This window comes from Aptenodytes forsteri, unplaced genomic scaffold (genome assembly GCF_000699145.1).
Source record: "Aptenodytes forsteri isolate BGI_AS27 unplaced genomic scaffold, ASM69914v1 Scaffold155, whole genome shotgun sequence".
Taxonomy (NCBI): domain Eukaryota; kingdom Metazoa; phylum Chordata; class Aves; order Sphenisciformes; family Spheniscidae; genus Aptenodytes; species Aptenodytes forsteri.
The window spans coordinates 5,504,269-5,516,384 of NW_008794446.1; the positions used below are offsets into that span (position 1 = coordinate 5,504,269).

The 12,116-nt window shown below is 42.5% G+C and overlaps 2 protein-coding genes across 2 annotated transcripts in view; one reads left to right on the plus strand and one right to left on the minus strand.

Annotated features, from left to right (window-relative positions):
- Nucleotides 1-256: 256 nt before the first annotated feature.
- Nucleotides 257-2,072, plus strand: ZAR1L (zygote arrest 1-like). Its single transcript, XM_009290206.2, has 4 exons — nt 257-877; nt 1,199-1,291; nt 1,439-1,513; nt 1,929-2,072. Exons 1-4 carry the CDS (start codon nt 272-274, stop codon nt 2,070-2,072), a joined length of 918 nt encoding a protein of 305 aa, XP_009288481.1. The 5' UTR covers nt 257-271.
- A 2,391-nt stretch (nt 2,073-4,463) lies between these two features.
- The window catches only part of LOC103907945 (protein furry homolog), a 187,804-nt gene continuing 180,151 nt past the window's right edge, over nt 4,464-12,116 (minus strand). Inside the window, exons 59-62 of the mRNA XM_019474859.1 lie at nt 11,925-11,942; nt 8,846-8,956; nt 6,515-6,708; nt 4,464-5,918 (exon numbers count right to left, since the gene is read on the minus strand). Coding sequence (XP_019330404.1) covers nt 5,660-5,918; nt 6,515-6,708; nt 8,846-8,956; nt 11,925-11,942 — 582 coding nt within the window. The 3' untranslated portion in view covers nt 4,464-5,659. The remainder of the gene's footprint in view (nt 5,919-6,514; nt 6,709-8,845; nt 8,957-11,924; nt 11,943-12,116) is intronic.

The window sequence follows — 12,116 nt, forward strand, 5'->3', positions numbered from 1 at the left end:
TCGCGGCCTGCCTGTCCAAGGCTTCCCAGCCGCCTGCTGGGAAGCACGTCAGCTCCCGTCTCAGCTCAGCCTCCAGGGAACAGCTCTGGGGGCAGAGGTGGGGGCAGGCCCGCAGCCCTCCCTTTGCAGTCACCCTCCCTCCCCCCCCAGCTAGCCCCACCGGGCTGGGGCCAATTTCCCCATCAATTAGCAACAATTAGCAGCAGCTCTCCAGATAAGATAAAGGCAGGGCAGGGGGACAACCGGGACTGACTTTTCTGTGACCGTGATCATGGAGGGCTTTGTCTATTCCCCCTTCAGCACATACCAGGGCTTCAGGGGCAGCCTCGCACCAAGCTGCAGCAGAGACCCAACGGTGAAGCAGCCCAGCTGGAAGCAGAGCAAGAGCAGCGGCATCAGCCCCTTCCTCGGGGGTCCCCTCACCCCCATGCCCTCTGACTACCTGGACAGCTACCGCCGGGCCCAGCTCCAGGCCCTGCTGTCACAGGTGAGCCCTGGGCTGGCGCCGCGGCTGCGCCGGGCCAACACCAAGGAGGTGGGCGTGCAGGTGAACCTGCGGGCTGATGCCGCTGTGCAGTGCTCGCTGGGGCCGCGCACGCTGCCTGTTGGCTGCCCCCTTAGCCCCGCTGCCCTCCGCGCCCATGGGCACCTTGCCCTCTACTCACCTGTGCCGGACCGCCGACTCTTCACGGTGCCTGAGGCAACTGGCCCCCAGGAGAAGGAAGAGGCATCTGAAACGACCCCCGAGGAGCAGAAGGCGGAGGATGGTAGCAGAGAGCAGCAGGAGGGCCAGGCAGAGGCTGCTCTACCGAGTGAGGAGACAGCAGAGACACCACGGGAGGAGGCCGCAGCCCCCAGACGGCGGGCTGCCTTCCAGGTGTGCAGCGCTGGGACACCGGGGCCTGAGGAGAGGCTGGGACCTGGTGCAGCCCGCTCTGGGCAAGAGGGGTGGGGGCCGATCCACGAAGCAGGTCGGAGGGAAATCTGCTCTGGAGCGGGGAAAGGCGCAGTGGTCCTCACCCTGGCTCCCCGCTCAGGTCTGCACACTCCCCCGTCCCGGGTTGGTAATTCCCGGGCAGCTCTGTCTCCCTTGCAGCAGTGGAGCCTCCTGCCTGTGAAAACAGGTGGTGTAATGAGGAAGCTGGGCTGGGTGCTCCTTGTGGTGCTGGAGGCTGCTCAGTGAACTTTCTCTCTGCAGTTTTTGGAGCAGAAGTATGGCTATTTCCACTGTAAAGACTGCAAGACCAGATGGGAGAGTGCTTATGTGTGGTGCATTTCTGGAAGCAACAAGGTAGTTAACAAGTCATTTCTTGCTCCTGAGTTTTGTAAGAATGGCACCAAATCTGTGCCAAATTAGATGTTTTGGCACAAATTTAGGTACCTCTATTGAACACCCTGAGTAAGCCTCTATAGTAACTGAGAGCTTGCTTTTTTTCAGGTGTACTTCAAGCAGCTCTGTCGCAAATGTCAAAAGGGCTTCAATCCCTATCGGGTGGAAGCAATCCAGTGCCAGGTAAGTTACAGATTTCTGTATCCTGGTAAGACTGCCAGAGTTTGTCATATACTCTAATAGTTTACAGTTGCTGAATTCGATACTGACATTATCTGGAAGAGAACTTGTTTTCATCAAAGTACTAGGAAATGTTATTTGGGAAAGGTGTAATGGGATAGGACTCCCTCTTCCCGCAGATGGCTTACATGAACGGTTTTCTGTCCATACAGTGTTATGCCTAGCTACACCTAGGGTAGGGTTTTGTGCTTCTAGGTGAGAAGGCTCTTACAGCTTAACTCAACCGGGTTTTTATCACAAGAGCTCTTTTAAGTGTATCTGCCCAAATGTGTTGCTATGATTAAGGAAAACTAAATGTCAGCCTAACATGGAGTGAGCACCTTTGATCTACTACTAATAAAATGTCTCGTTTCTTAAGACCTGTTCAAAGACTCGTTGTTCCTGCCCTCAGAAGAAAAGACACATTGATCTCAAGAGACCTCATCGCCAAGAACTTTGTGGCCGCTGCAAAGGCAAGAAGCTGTCCTGTGATAACACTTACAGCTTCAAATACATTGTCTGATCCGTGTGCCCTCTTCTGATTTGCACTTTGTCAGTCTCTTGCAATGTTTTGACTTTAGGCTTTTGACCTGGCATTGGATAATGGATAAGGACTTTTGTATGAAGTATGTGACTTCATTGTATATATGCTGTGAATAAAGTTCAATAAAAGTTTGCATTAGTTTGTTACCCCTTAGTTTCATCTTGCTCGGATGAAAGAGGAAAGTATATCTGGAAGGAAACAGAACCTGTTTGACTTCCGAAAGAAAACAGGTTTTGTTTTTAGTCTGCCTTTAGGGAATGCTAAGATTAAAACTGTGATAGCAAGGTTTTTCCCCTTCAGTCACTCAAACTGAACTAGTGTGGAAGATGCACATGTTCTGGAGCATACAGTCTGGGGTAAATGCATCTGCAAGTGTCTCTTCCCACTGCCTCTGTCAAATGTATACAAAAAATCACAGCAGCCTGACAATCAAAGACTATATGCCAGAAGACTATGTCTGTAAGATATGAAGGTAAAAGTGTAAGCTTTGCATGTTTTCCAAGTGCGGAGAGGAAAAACCTTTTGAGCTAGGGTATCTGTGACAAAGCGTAACAAATTCTCTACACTTAACGTGTCCCAAAAGAGGTAGAACAAGTCCCTCCGCCCCCAATTCAAGTACAGGCTTGTGCCTCAGCAGCTTTCCAGTCATGTTAAGGTATCTCACGGTAGGTGGCTTAAATATAACTGAAGGGAGTAACCTAATGTGCTTTCATGGAGACAAAGTGCAGTCAGAGGAATCCTAATTAAACTACTGGTGGTGTAGAAGCACAGTGGGGCATTACTGCAGTTTGTGTTGTCCTGGGTGAAGTCCTAGGACACTGAAGTGTGAGGCTTTGTTGGGAATATACTGGTTTCTACTCTATCTGAAGTTTACAAATGATGCTAAGAAAGCTAGACGGTTACATCATGGGTTTTGTTGTATCTGTGAGGAATCACAGAATACTCCAGGGTGGAAGGAACCTCTGGAGGTCTTCATACTCAGTGGAGGACCAATTGAATCAAGTTGCTCAAGGTAGTGGTTAATGCATTGTACTCTACCTGCAGAACAGTAATGAGTGGCGTACAGCAGGTGGTCTGTCCTGGGACCTGTCCTGTTCAACATCTTTACCAGTGACCTGGAAGAGGCAACAGAGTGTACTTGTCAAGTTTGCAGGTGACACCGAACTGGGGGGACCAGGCAATACAGCTGAGGGCAGTGCGGCCATTTGGAGACACCTCAGCCGACTGGAGGGATGGGCCGACAGGAGCCTTGTGATACGCAGCAGGGACAAGAGGAAATTTCTACCCCTGGATGGAGAGAACCCTTTGCAGTAACACAGGCAGGGGACTGCCTGGCTGGGGGGCAGCTCATCGGAAAGTGCCCTTGGGGTTTGGTCGGCAGTGAGCTGGGTGTGGAGCTAGCAGCGGGCCCTGGCAGCAAAGGGCGGCAACAACATCCTGGGCTGTACGAACAGCAGCGGAGCCAGTGGAGCAGGGGAAGCAATTGTCCCCCTTTACTCAGCACTCACTAGACCACATCTAGATTACTGTATCTGGTTTTGGGCTCTCTATATGAGAAAGATGTTGATCAACTGTAAGGAGTTCAGTGGAGGCCACCAAGCTGGTCACAGGGCTGGAGCACCTGCTCTGTGAGATGTTGAAGGAACAGGGGGATCTAACAGTAGCCTGCCAGGTTATGGTTATTGAAGAAAGATGGAGCCAGGCCCTTCAATGTGGCTCATGGTAGGGGGATGAGAGACAACATGCATAAGATAAAACAAGATGGGTTCAGACTGGATAAAGGAAAAGTTTTTCCACCATGAGGACAGTCAAGTGGAACAGGTTGTCCAGGGAGGCTGTTGCGCTCTCCATCCTTGAATGTTTTCAAGACCCGACTGGATAAAGGCCTGAGAAACCTGATCTGATCTCATGGCTGACCTTCAAAGTGGAGGTAAAATTGTGCAAGCATTTTGAAAATGAAAAAGGGGTGAAAGGGAGAGGGCTTTACTGGCTTCTCAGAGCTGAGGCTGATACCGCAGGCTGGACAGCTTTACTTTTACCTTTAGCATGAGAAAAAAACCCCACTGAAACCCAACGCTGGAATGAATAGGGCCGTTACTGATGTTTTTAACAGAAACAAACCTTCAGCTCCATTTTGGATTTTTTTTTTTCAATTTTGAAACTGTTTTAGCCAACGTACTCTTCCTGGTTGAGTTGTAACTACAGACTAACAAAAAAATCCTTACATTTCTCACTGGTTTCTTTTAGTGTAATGAACACCATAAATGATGAAAAAGGTGTCTTTTGGGGGCTGCTGATCATGGATACCATCCTCAACAATATAGATTCAGACAAGAACACAGTCTTCACAAGCAGCACATACTCCATTGTGATTATATATGACTTTTATATTTTAGTTAAATGGATGTACTGATCCAAATATCAACCAAAGTTACTTCACAAAAACGGTAAGTGTATTTACAGAGTGAATAAGTTACATAGTTGTCAGAATAAAAGTGTCTCAGATGTGCAACAGATTTACATGCATACATTTAACACTGGACAGCAGTTAAATGTAAGAAAAAACCATACAGGTATGACTTATATACATTACAAATAAAATAAGACATCTCTTTAAAGAAACCTATCATGAGAACTTGCATTTCACGTTAATATTTTTACTTTTTATACTCAAAATTCATATTAAATAAAATATGCATGCATAACAGTTCAAAAGATTTGACTCTGTGATGGAACTTTCTCCTACAAAATGGCAAGTTAAATTAGATCAACCATCCTTTAATAGTATAAATATATTCATAAAAGCAACCCTCTAGTAAAAAGCAGCCAAGGTCCTTTAAAAAAAAAAGAAAATCTACCAAGACCATTCATGATGCTTGGGGGCCTAAGAACAGACCTCTGCAATATGATCCAGTACCTTCAGAGACAGTAGCCTAGTAACATTAGGAAATGTACTTCATAGCAGCTTGTTGTTTTAAGATACAGTAATCATATTCAAATTACAGTGTACATTAAACTGTAGTCCATTTACAATTTGTTTCATATACACAGGCTCTCAGCTTTTGACCAACAAGTTTGCAAGATTCTGTGGCCAGCTTCATTCTGCCCATCTTTCACTCAACCAAATAAGAGAAAAAAGGAAAAAATGTACAAGTTTTGTTTTGTTTTGTTTTTTTTTAACAAAAAAATATTATTTTGTGAAGGAAACATTGCACTTTTGCCAACCTAAAATTAATTTGCTATAAAGGAAGTATTGTTCAGTGTAGTAGGCTTTGGTATGCAATGGAAGTCACTTCTTCAGTAGTGAGTTGCAGTTGCTCAGTGAAATGCTAACTGATTTTTGTGCAACAGAGAACAAAGGATGTTGTCCCGGATGCTCTACGCTACCTTTGTCCTTACAGTATTGCTACACATTTGAAGTTCAGCCCATATCTTTTTAGAAGAAATCCTAAATGTAACAAGAGTGAGTACAGTTTGACCAAACCTTTGTAAGGCTGAGAAGACATTGAGCCACCTCACTCCAACAGGGCAGCACTCCCAGCTTGCAAGAGGACACAAGAGTCCTGTCAGAGACTTGTGCCGGAAATGCTGGAGTCTGGAAGAAAAGTATTGATGACCCGGTAACTCTGAGCTCTGCGAATCATGTCGCGGATCTCTATATTCAGTTCCATTAATTTGGTACAGATTTCAGTCAGGCTCTGGTTGGAGCCCACCAGTGCATAGGTGCCCGTCTGACCCAAGGTTTGGTGCCGGAAGTAAATGTTCAGTAGTGTCTGGACTTCATCGTCAGAGCTACTTCCAAAGATATCATTGGGCCACAAAATCCTGCAATCAAACAGGAAAAGAATGTGTGTATCATTATGGGTTTATTAGCACGGATGGAAACTAGGTGATTGATAGAGATCTCTAAAAGGAGAACTGACTGGCACACGCTTATAAGCCAAAAGCAACTCACTGTTTTATGCTACTCATTTGTTACTCAGACTCTGGTATCAGGCACAGAAATCACATAAAAGCGCAATTCCTATTATCTAAAAAAAAAAGCTTAAGAAAACTCATTCAAATAAGTGAAAGTGAAACTGGGCTGAATGTTAGCTGATGCCAGTGACATACGCCTGTAAGGAATTAGCTCTATAAAAAGATTCTTAAAAGCCTCACAGAAGTACTTTTGATCTACGCAATGTAATTAAACATCTTCATTGTCGCAAGCATACATGTTTGTATTACTGATTTGATAGTGTTACTTGTGGCACACCCCTGCAAAAGTTAGTAATATCAATGCCCCCATGCACCTTGTTGAAACATACTAATTAATTATGCTGACTCGGCACATTACATTTTAGTATAAAGTTACAAAGATAATAAACGCATGCTATTCTATTAACATGAAAGACTAATATGAGCCGTGTGGCAAAACTTGCCTGCATTCTCTTATTTGTCGGATGGCTTTAACAAGTTCATTGTTTTTCAAACACTCCAGCATGGACTGAATAGCTGCTTCCGTAGAATTGAATGTGGGTTCAGATTCTGTCGTCAGAGGCTCAGCTGCGATTGCAGCAGTAGCATCCTTAAGATTTTTCTTCAACTCACTCAGTTCTCTTGACATATTTAACAGCTGTTCCAAGGAGAAAGACGAGAGATGGGTATTTTCATTCTCCATAGGCACCAAAGGGACTAGGTATTTCAAGTCCCTTCTTACTACTACATTGAATGTACACATTATGGAAAAGACCCCATTTCAACACAAGGACGTTTCTTGATCTCTCTGCTCTCTACGATATAGGGAAAACACAAACTACAGATTTTTAAGCTTTGTGCTTCCTTTAACCCTATGCTGTATTTTTGGCTTGCTAAAATGCAAGAGCACATCTAAACAGTCTTTTATTTTTTACCCCTGCTACTTTTTTCACATCACAGTGAAAAAGTTTAAGGAAACATATACTTCTCCTATCAATGATGTTGTTATTATTTACAAAACACATGCAGGATCCGATATGATTAACAGATGGACAGGAATTGCATAACCCTTTGTCAGGCTGAAAAGTTAATATGGCACAAGACTCATAAATAATTCGTAAGTGAACAGTTCCTTTCTAAAGATCTGCCTTTTCATGCTCATACATGCTAAAAATAACCACTGTCACATGAACTAACAATGGAACTTTCTTTACATAATAGCTTATGGCCCTAGCAAAATATGTGAATTTTATGGTGAAACAGCTATTCCTCATATTATTGTTCCCCAGTTCTACAGGCTGCATTATTTATAACAACCTAACAAAATCGTAACTGTGAAATACAGTTACAGAAATCAATCCTCTTATAAGAAACACAAAATACTTCTAAAATTTAGACTGCTCTAAGACTAGATGCCTGCTGTCCTATCTTCTCTTAAAAGTGAACAGCCCAGTCACATCATGAGCCAGCCTTCAGCACAGTTCCTTAAGATACAATAAGTATTCAAACTCCTTGTACTGCTACAGCACATCTGACAAAACAAACCATTTCCATTTATAGAGAATCTGTAAACTACTAGAATCTGTAATAAAATACATTTTAGAGCTTGAAATTTTGTTTTACAGCTACAAGCAAAGTACAGTAACTTCTACCCCTTAATAGTTTAAAACATATACACCTTATCAGGAGAAAAATATCTATGGAATGGTAAGTTATTTTACTATCTTTCCTTAAATGATGATCATTCAACTTAAAGTGATCACCTCAAAGATCTTTCAAAGTATTACATATTTTATGCAACTCCTGAAAATAAACTTGACTCTTGTGAAGTGTTTTTTGAAGTAAGATACATAGATTTATCTAAAAAAAGAAAGCTATTTGGGTCAAAAGTGATAGTGTGCTGTGTCAAAAACATTTAAACAAGAAAGCTTGTAAAAACCACAGAATTAAAAAGACCTATGACACTAAGGTATTTAGTTAATAATATTTTAAAAATAGATTTAATACTCTTCGGAAACATTAAACTGATTTTGATTTGTTTATCCAGAGAACAAGATCAGGCAGTACACTTGCAGTCAAAATATAACGTAGTTCTACACTACACACCTTTGCTTGCTCAGGTATGAGAGGATGGATGCAAAACCATTTAATAGCTGTTTGTCAAAAACTGCTGCAGATGTTTCTAGTATAATGCACATGCAACAGAGGCAGTTTATATGGCTGGAAATTACAATACATTATTCCAGCAAAAACCTTAACTTTGCATCCATATTAAGATTAATTTACCAAATTATTTTGTTATTGTCATGCTAACAAGTACTCCTGGTCTAAATGTCTCCACAAAGTTCAGATAAAATCAGTCATGATCTAGGTAAAGGATATTTTCTTTATGTGTGAAGGCAGCTCATTTTCCCTAAAAATTAAGGCCTCACTTAAAATTAAAATAAAAATAAATCACTTGCAGATGTTCACACAGTGTGAGCCCTCCCTACACGTAAAGTGTGTGAGTGAAGTTAAGATTTCATACATCATTCTAGTTTGTTACCACTGACTGAAATTACTTTTGAACACTGAATGTATAAAAGATCCCAGTCTCTGAAAGTACAGTCAATTACAAAAAATACAGCATCTTGACTATATTTTAATGCAGATGCTGGCATATTGAAGGGTTTTGTCTGCAGACTTATATTCAGGGTGAAATAGTGTCATCTTTGGTATAGGTCCATAGAAAGAAAAGTAAGAACATGAAAATAAAGTAGTATTTTCTGTGTAAGACTTTGTAGCTTGTTACATACCTCTGGCATGGAACTGACTTCATGCACTTGTCCGATAAGTTTACAGTAGGACTGAAAAAGCAACAGCAGCTGGAAATGCAGTTTATATAATCTCTGACACAGTTCCAATTGCTAAGGAAAGATTTGAAGGAGAAGAAATAATTAGTACAGACCAGTGGGTTGGGATATTTTTCAATAACTAATAAAACACATTGAGATAGTTCAGTTCTCAAAAAAACCCATTGTTTTACTGAAGTATGATCATATACTATTTCAGAAAACAAGTAATGTTCTTTCTTCTGCAGTAAGTCATACATGACATACATGACATTGAGAATCAAAATTATGATGGCTAGCGCTCATGTAGCACACGTCAGCATCAATCTCAAAGCAGTTTATCTAGGTTAGCTTCACTGTCTCCAGTTTGCAGCTGGAAAGCAGAGGCAGAATATGGGGGAAATTACTTTGCTGCATAGAACATAAAACTCTAAAACTTCAGAAATGGTCAAAGACCTCTTCTGAGAGGATGGAAATCCAAGAGAGAAGCAGTGAAACAGTTCTCCAAGAGGGTCAAAGCTCCTGCCTGCTTCTCTGAGGGGAGAGGAAGAGTGGCAATAAATCCAGCCAGGAACGGGAAGGAGGAAATGCCAGCTCTGCAACTTAAACCTCAGCTCATGGATTTTCCACTCTCTTAAAGGAGCCATACAACAGATGGACGGAGTTTCATGTGTAAGAGGACATCTAACTTTTACAATTTATTCTCCCAGATTAAGTAGATACTGTTCTATGAATATTAACTTGTTTCTTCCAGTGTAATGAGCAGCACCACAGAAAAGGTGTCAGACACATTGAAGTAACATGCAATGGGCGCATCTGCCAGAGAAGTCAAGTTAATATGCTCATGGTCCTGGTATCCATGTGTCTGTCAGGAGGGGGAATCTCATAGTTCCACAGCTGGATCATGGTGGGGAAGGGAGGAATATTTAATCTTTGGCAAATTATGGAAGAGGTGAAAATTCTGCAAGTAGTCAGGAGCCTCTTGACCCTGTGGCAGGAAAGCCTTACAGACTTCAAACCATATTTGATTTGTCTTCTCTTACAGACACAGTGACCAAGGGTGATCTTTCCATTTGCTTGGAGGAACTAGAGCAGAGTTTCATGCCAAACATGGCAGAAAAGAAGAAGATGCCATTAATGACTTTGCTTCCTTAAAGCACTTCATACATGCTTAGCTACCAGCACGTACTTCAACTGTTTGCTGAATTGTGGTCAGTTGCCAGCACAAATACTAATAAAAAGTACTTTAAAAACATCATAAACATTAATTTGACTGAAGTGTTTGTTTACATATGGTTCAATATATAAGCGCCAGGGTTTTTATTAATAAGCCAAAATTAGAACCATATCCTTAGTGTTCCAGTTCCCAAAATTTCTGTACCAGCTAGACAAGGCTGAAAGGCTGAGGTCAAAAGAAAGGTTCTTCGGCAAATTTCAGCTTTGTTTGTCAGGGAAGGGTGGACACCACCTACCCAGCCATGAACAGTCAGCCAATGGCACTGCCAAAACGACGCAGAGCCAGCCTTCTTCCGAAGGAGGTTTATGGAGGAGAGTGGGAGCAGGGGGAGAGCACCAAGCCAGCGGGCGCCAACCTGGCAGGGTTCATCCTGCTGAAGGCCAGGCTGACAGGGCTACTCACACCTCAGTGTTGGTCTGCCACAGCAGCAGAGTTCAGCACTGCAAATTTGCCTGGTCTGACCTCTGTGCTGTTGTGGGTGGATAAACTCTTTCTAGTATCTGAGTCGGTATGTTTAAGGTTTGTTACTGGCAAGCAGGGTCAGAGCATTCCCTCCCCAGTGGAGGGGAGGAATCCCACCAGACCTGATACAACCGCAAAGACCCACAGGAGCTGAAGAAAGGCCCAGCAGATCCGCGGTGGGGAAAAAAGGGAGGGAACGGATGTGCGACCTGCTAGGACAGAACTGACTTGTGGGCAGGGACAAAACCTATCAGTGGCCAACAGAAGGAAAAGGTAGGACATAAGGGATGCTGCCTGTTAAATAAACCTGCCCAGAGGCTATTCTCTGTAATTGAGGCCACAGAGCACTGCCAAGCTTGCATCTCTGTGGCTAACCTTTCTCCTCCCAAAATAGAGTGACTGTTTAGATACAACCTCCTGGACGTGGCTCTGGCTTCTGTACTCTCTCGAACCATGCTCGGGCATGTCAGGGGCTGGCTGGCGCCCCAGCCAGGGAAGGTACTAACCGTTCACCCCTAACGCCAGCCCGTGGACACATGCTTGCTGCCTGGTCCTGTTTAGTTCACCAGTAGGGACACAGCCCGAGGTTCTCCAGTAGGGATCAGATTCATTCTATTCAAATTTTGGACAACTGGCAACACCACGTAGCAGTTAAACACACATATACTTCAAGTTGTCAGGGAGTTAAAAATTAATGGAAAAACAGGACACGGCATAACATAATTAAAAAAAATAAAAATCTCATGAGAGCTTGGCATGTAACACAATTTGTTTTAGTCCTTGGAGAACAATAATTCAGTTTCACCCTTCTGGCTGCTAACCTGAACGAAGACAAACTAAAGTCAAACTGAAGACTCAAGTTTGACTCACTCAGTATTTAGTTATTATATCAAGCAGCTCAATTTTTGTTCTTCCTGAAAAAGTATTAGAAACCAATAGTGGTGAAACTATTCATCAACATATAAACAAAAGCAATTTGAAACATAACTGTCAACTATAAATTCAGTTTTTCGTTAGGGCAATTTGAAAATTATGAATTTTAAAATAGCAAAAAATTTTATCTTCCACTCCAGCATATTATATCCATTCAAAGGCTTGATTTTTAAAAAGTTATGTAAATGACCATTTAAAACAGCATATGAAGGTGTCAGAATTTTGGCACAGTATTTTTAGATTTCACAAAACACACCTTAGTAAATTATTTTAGACACTGCATGTAGAACCACGTATTCTACAGGAAAACTATAACGAAAAAGGAAAACATGCTTAGAAGTAAAACAGTAAAACTGGGATGTATTGGTCCATCTACAGATGGACAAAGAATATGAAAGAACTTCAACTTACTGCAAGAGATTCCATTTGCTACACAGCAAGCATGGCACAGGAGAAAAGGAAAGGAGAGAAAGTATAGTGTCAGTGTAATGCATGCAACAGGAAGCACAGCCCATCTTTAATAGCATAACTTGTCAGCAGTATTAGCAATGCTTGCCTCAACCTGATAACTGGTTGGAAATATCACATACAACATGCACAGCA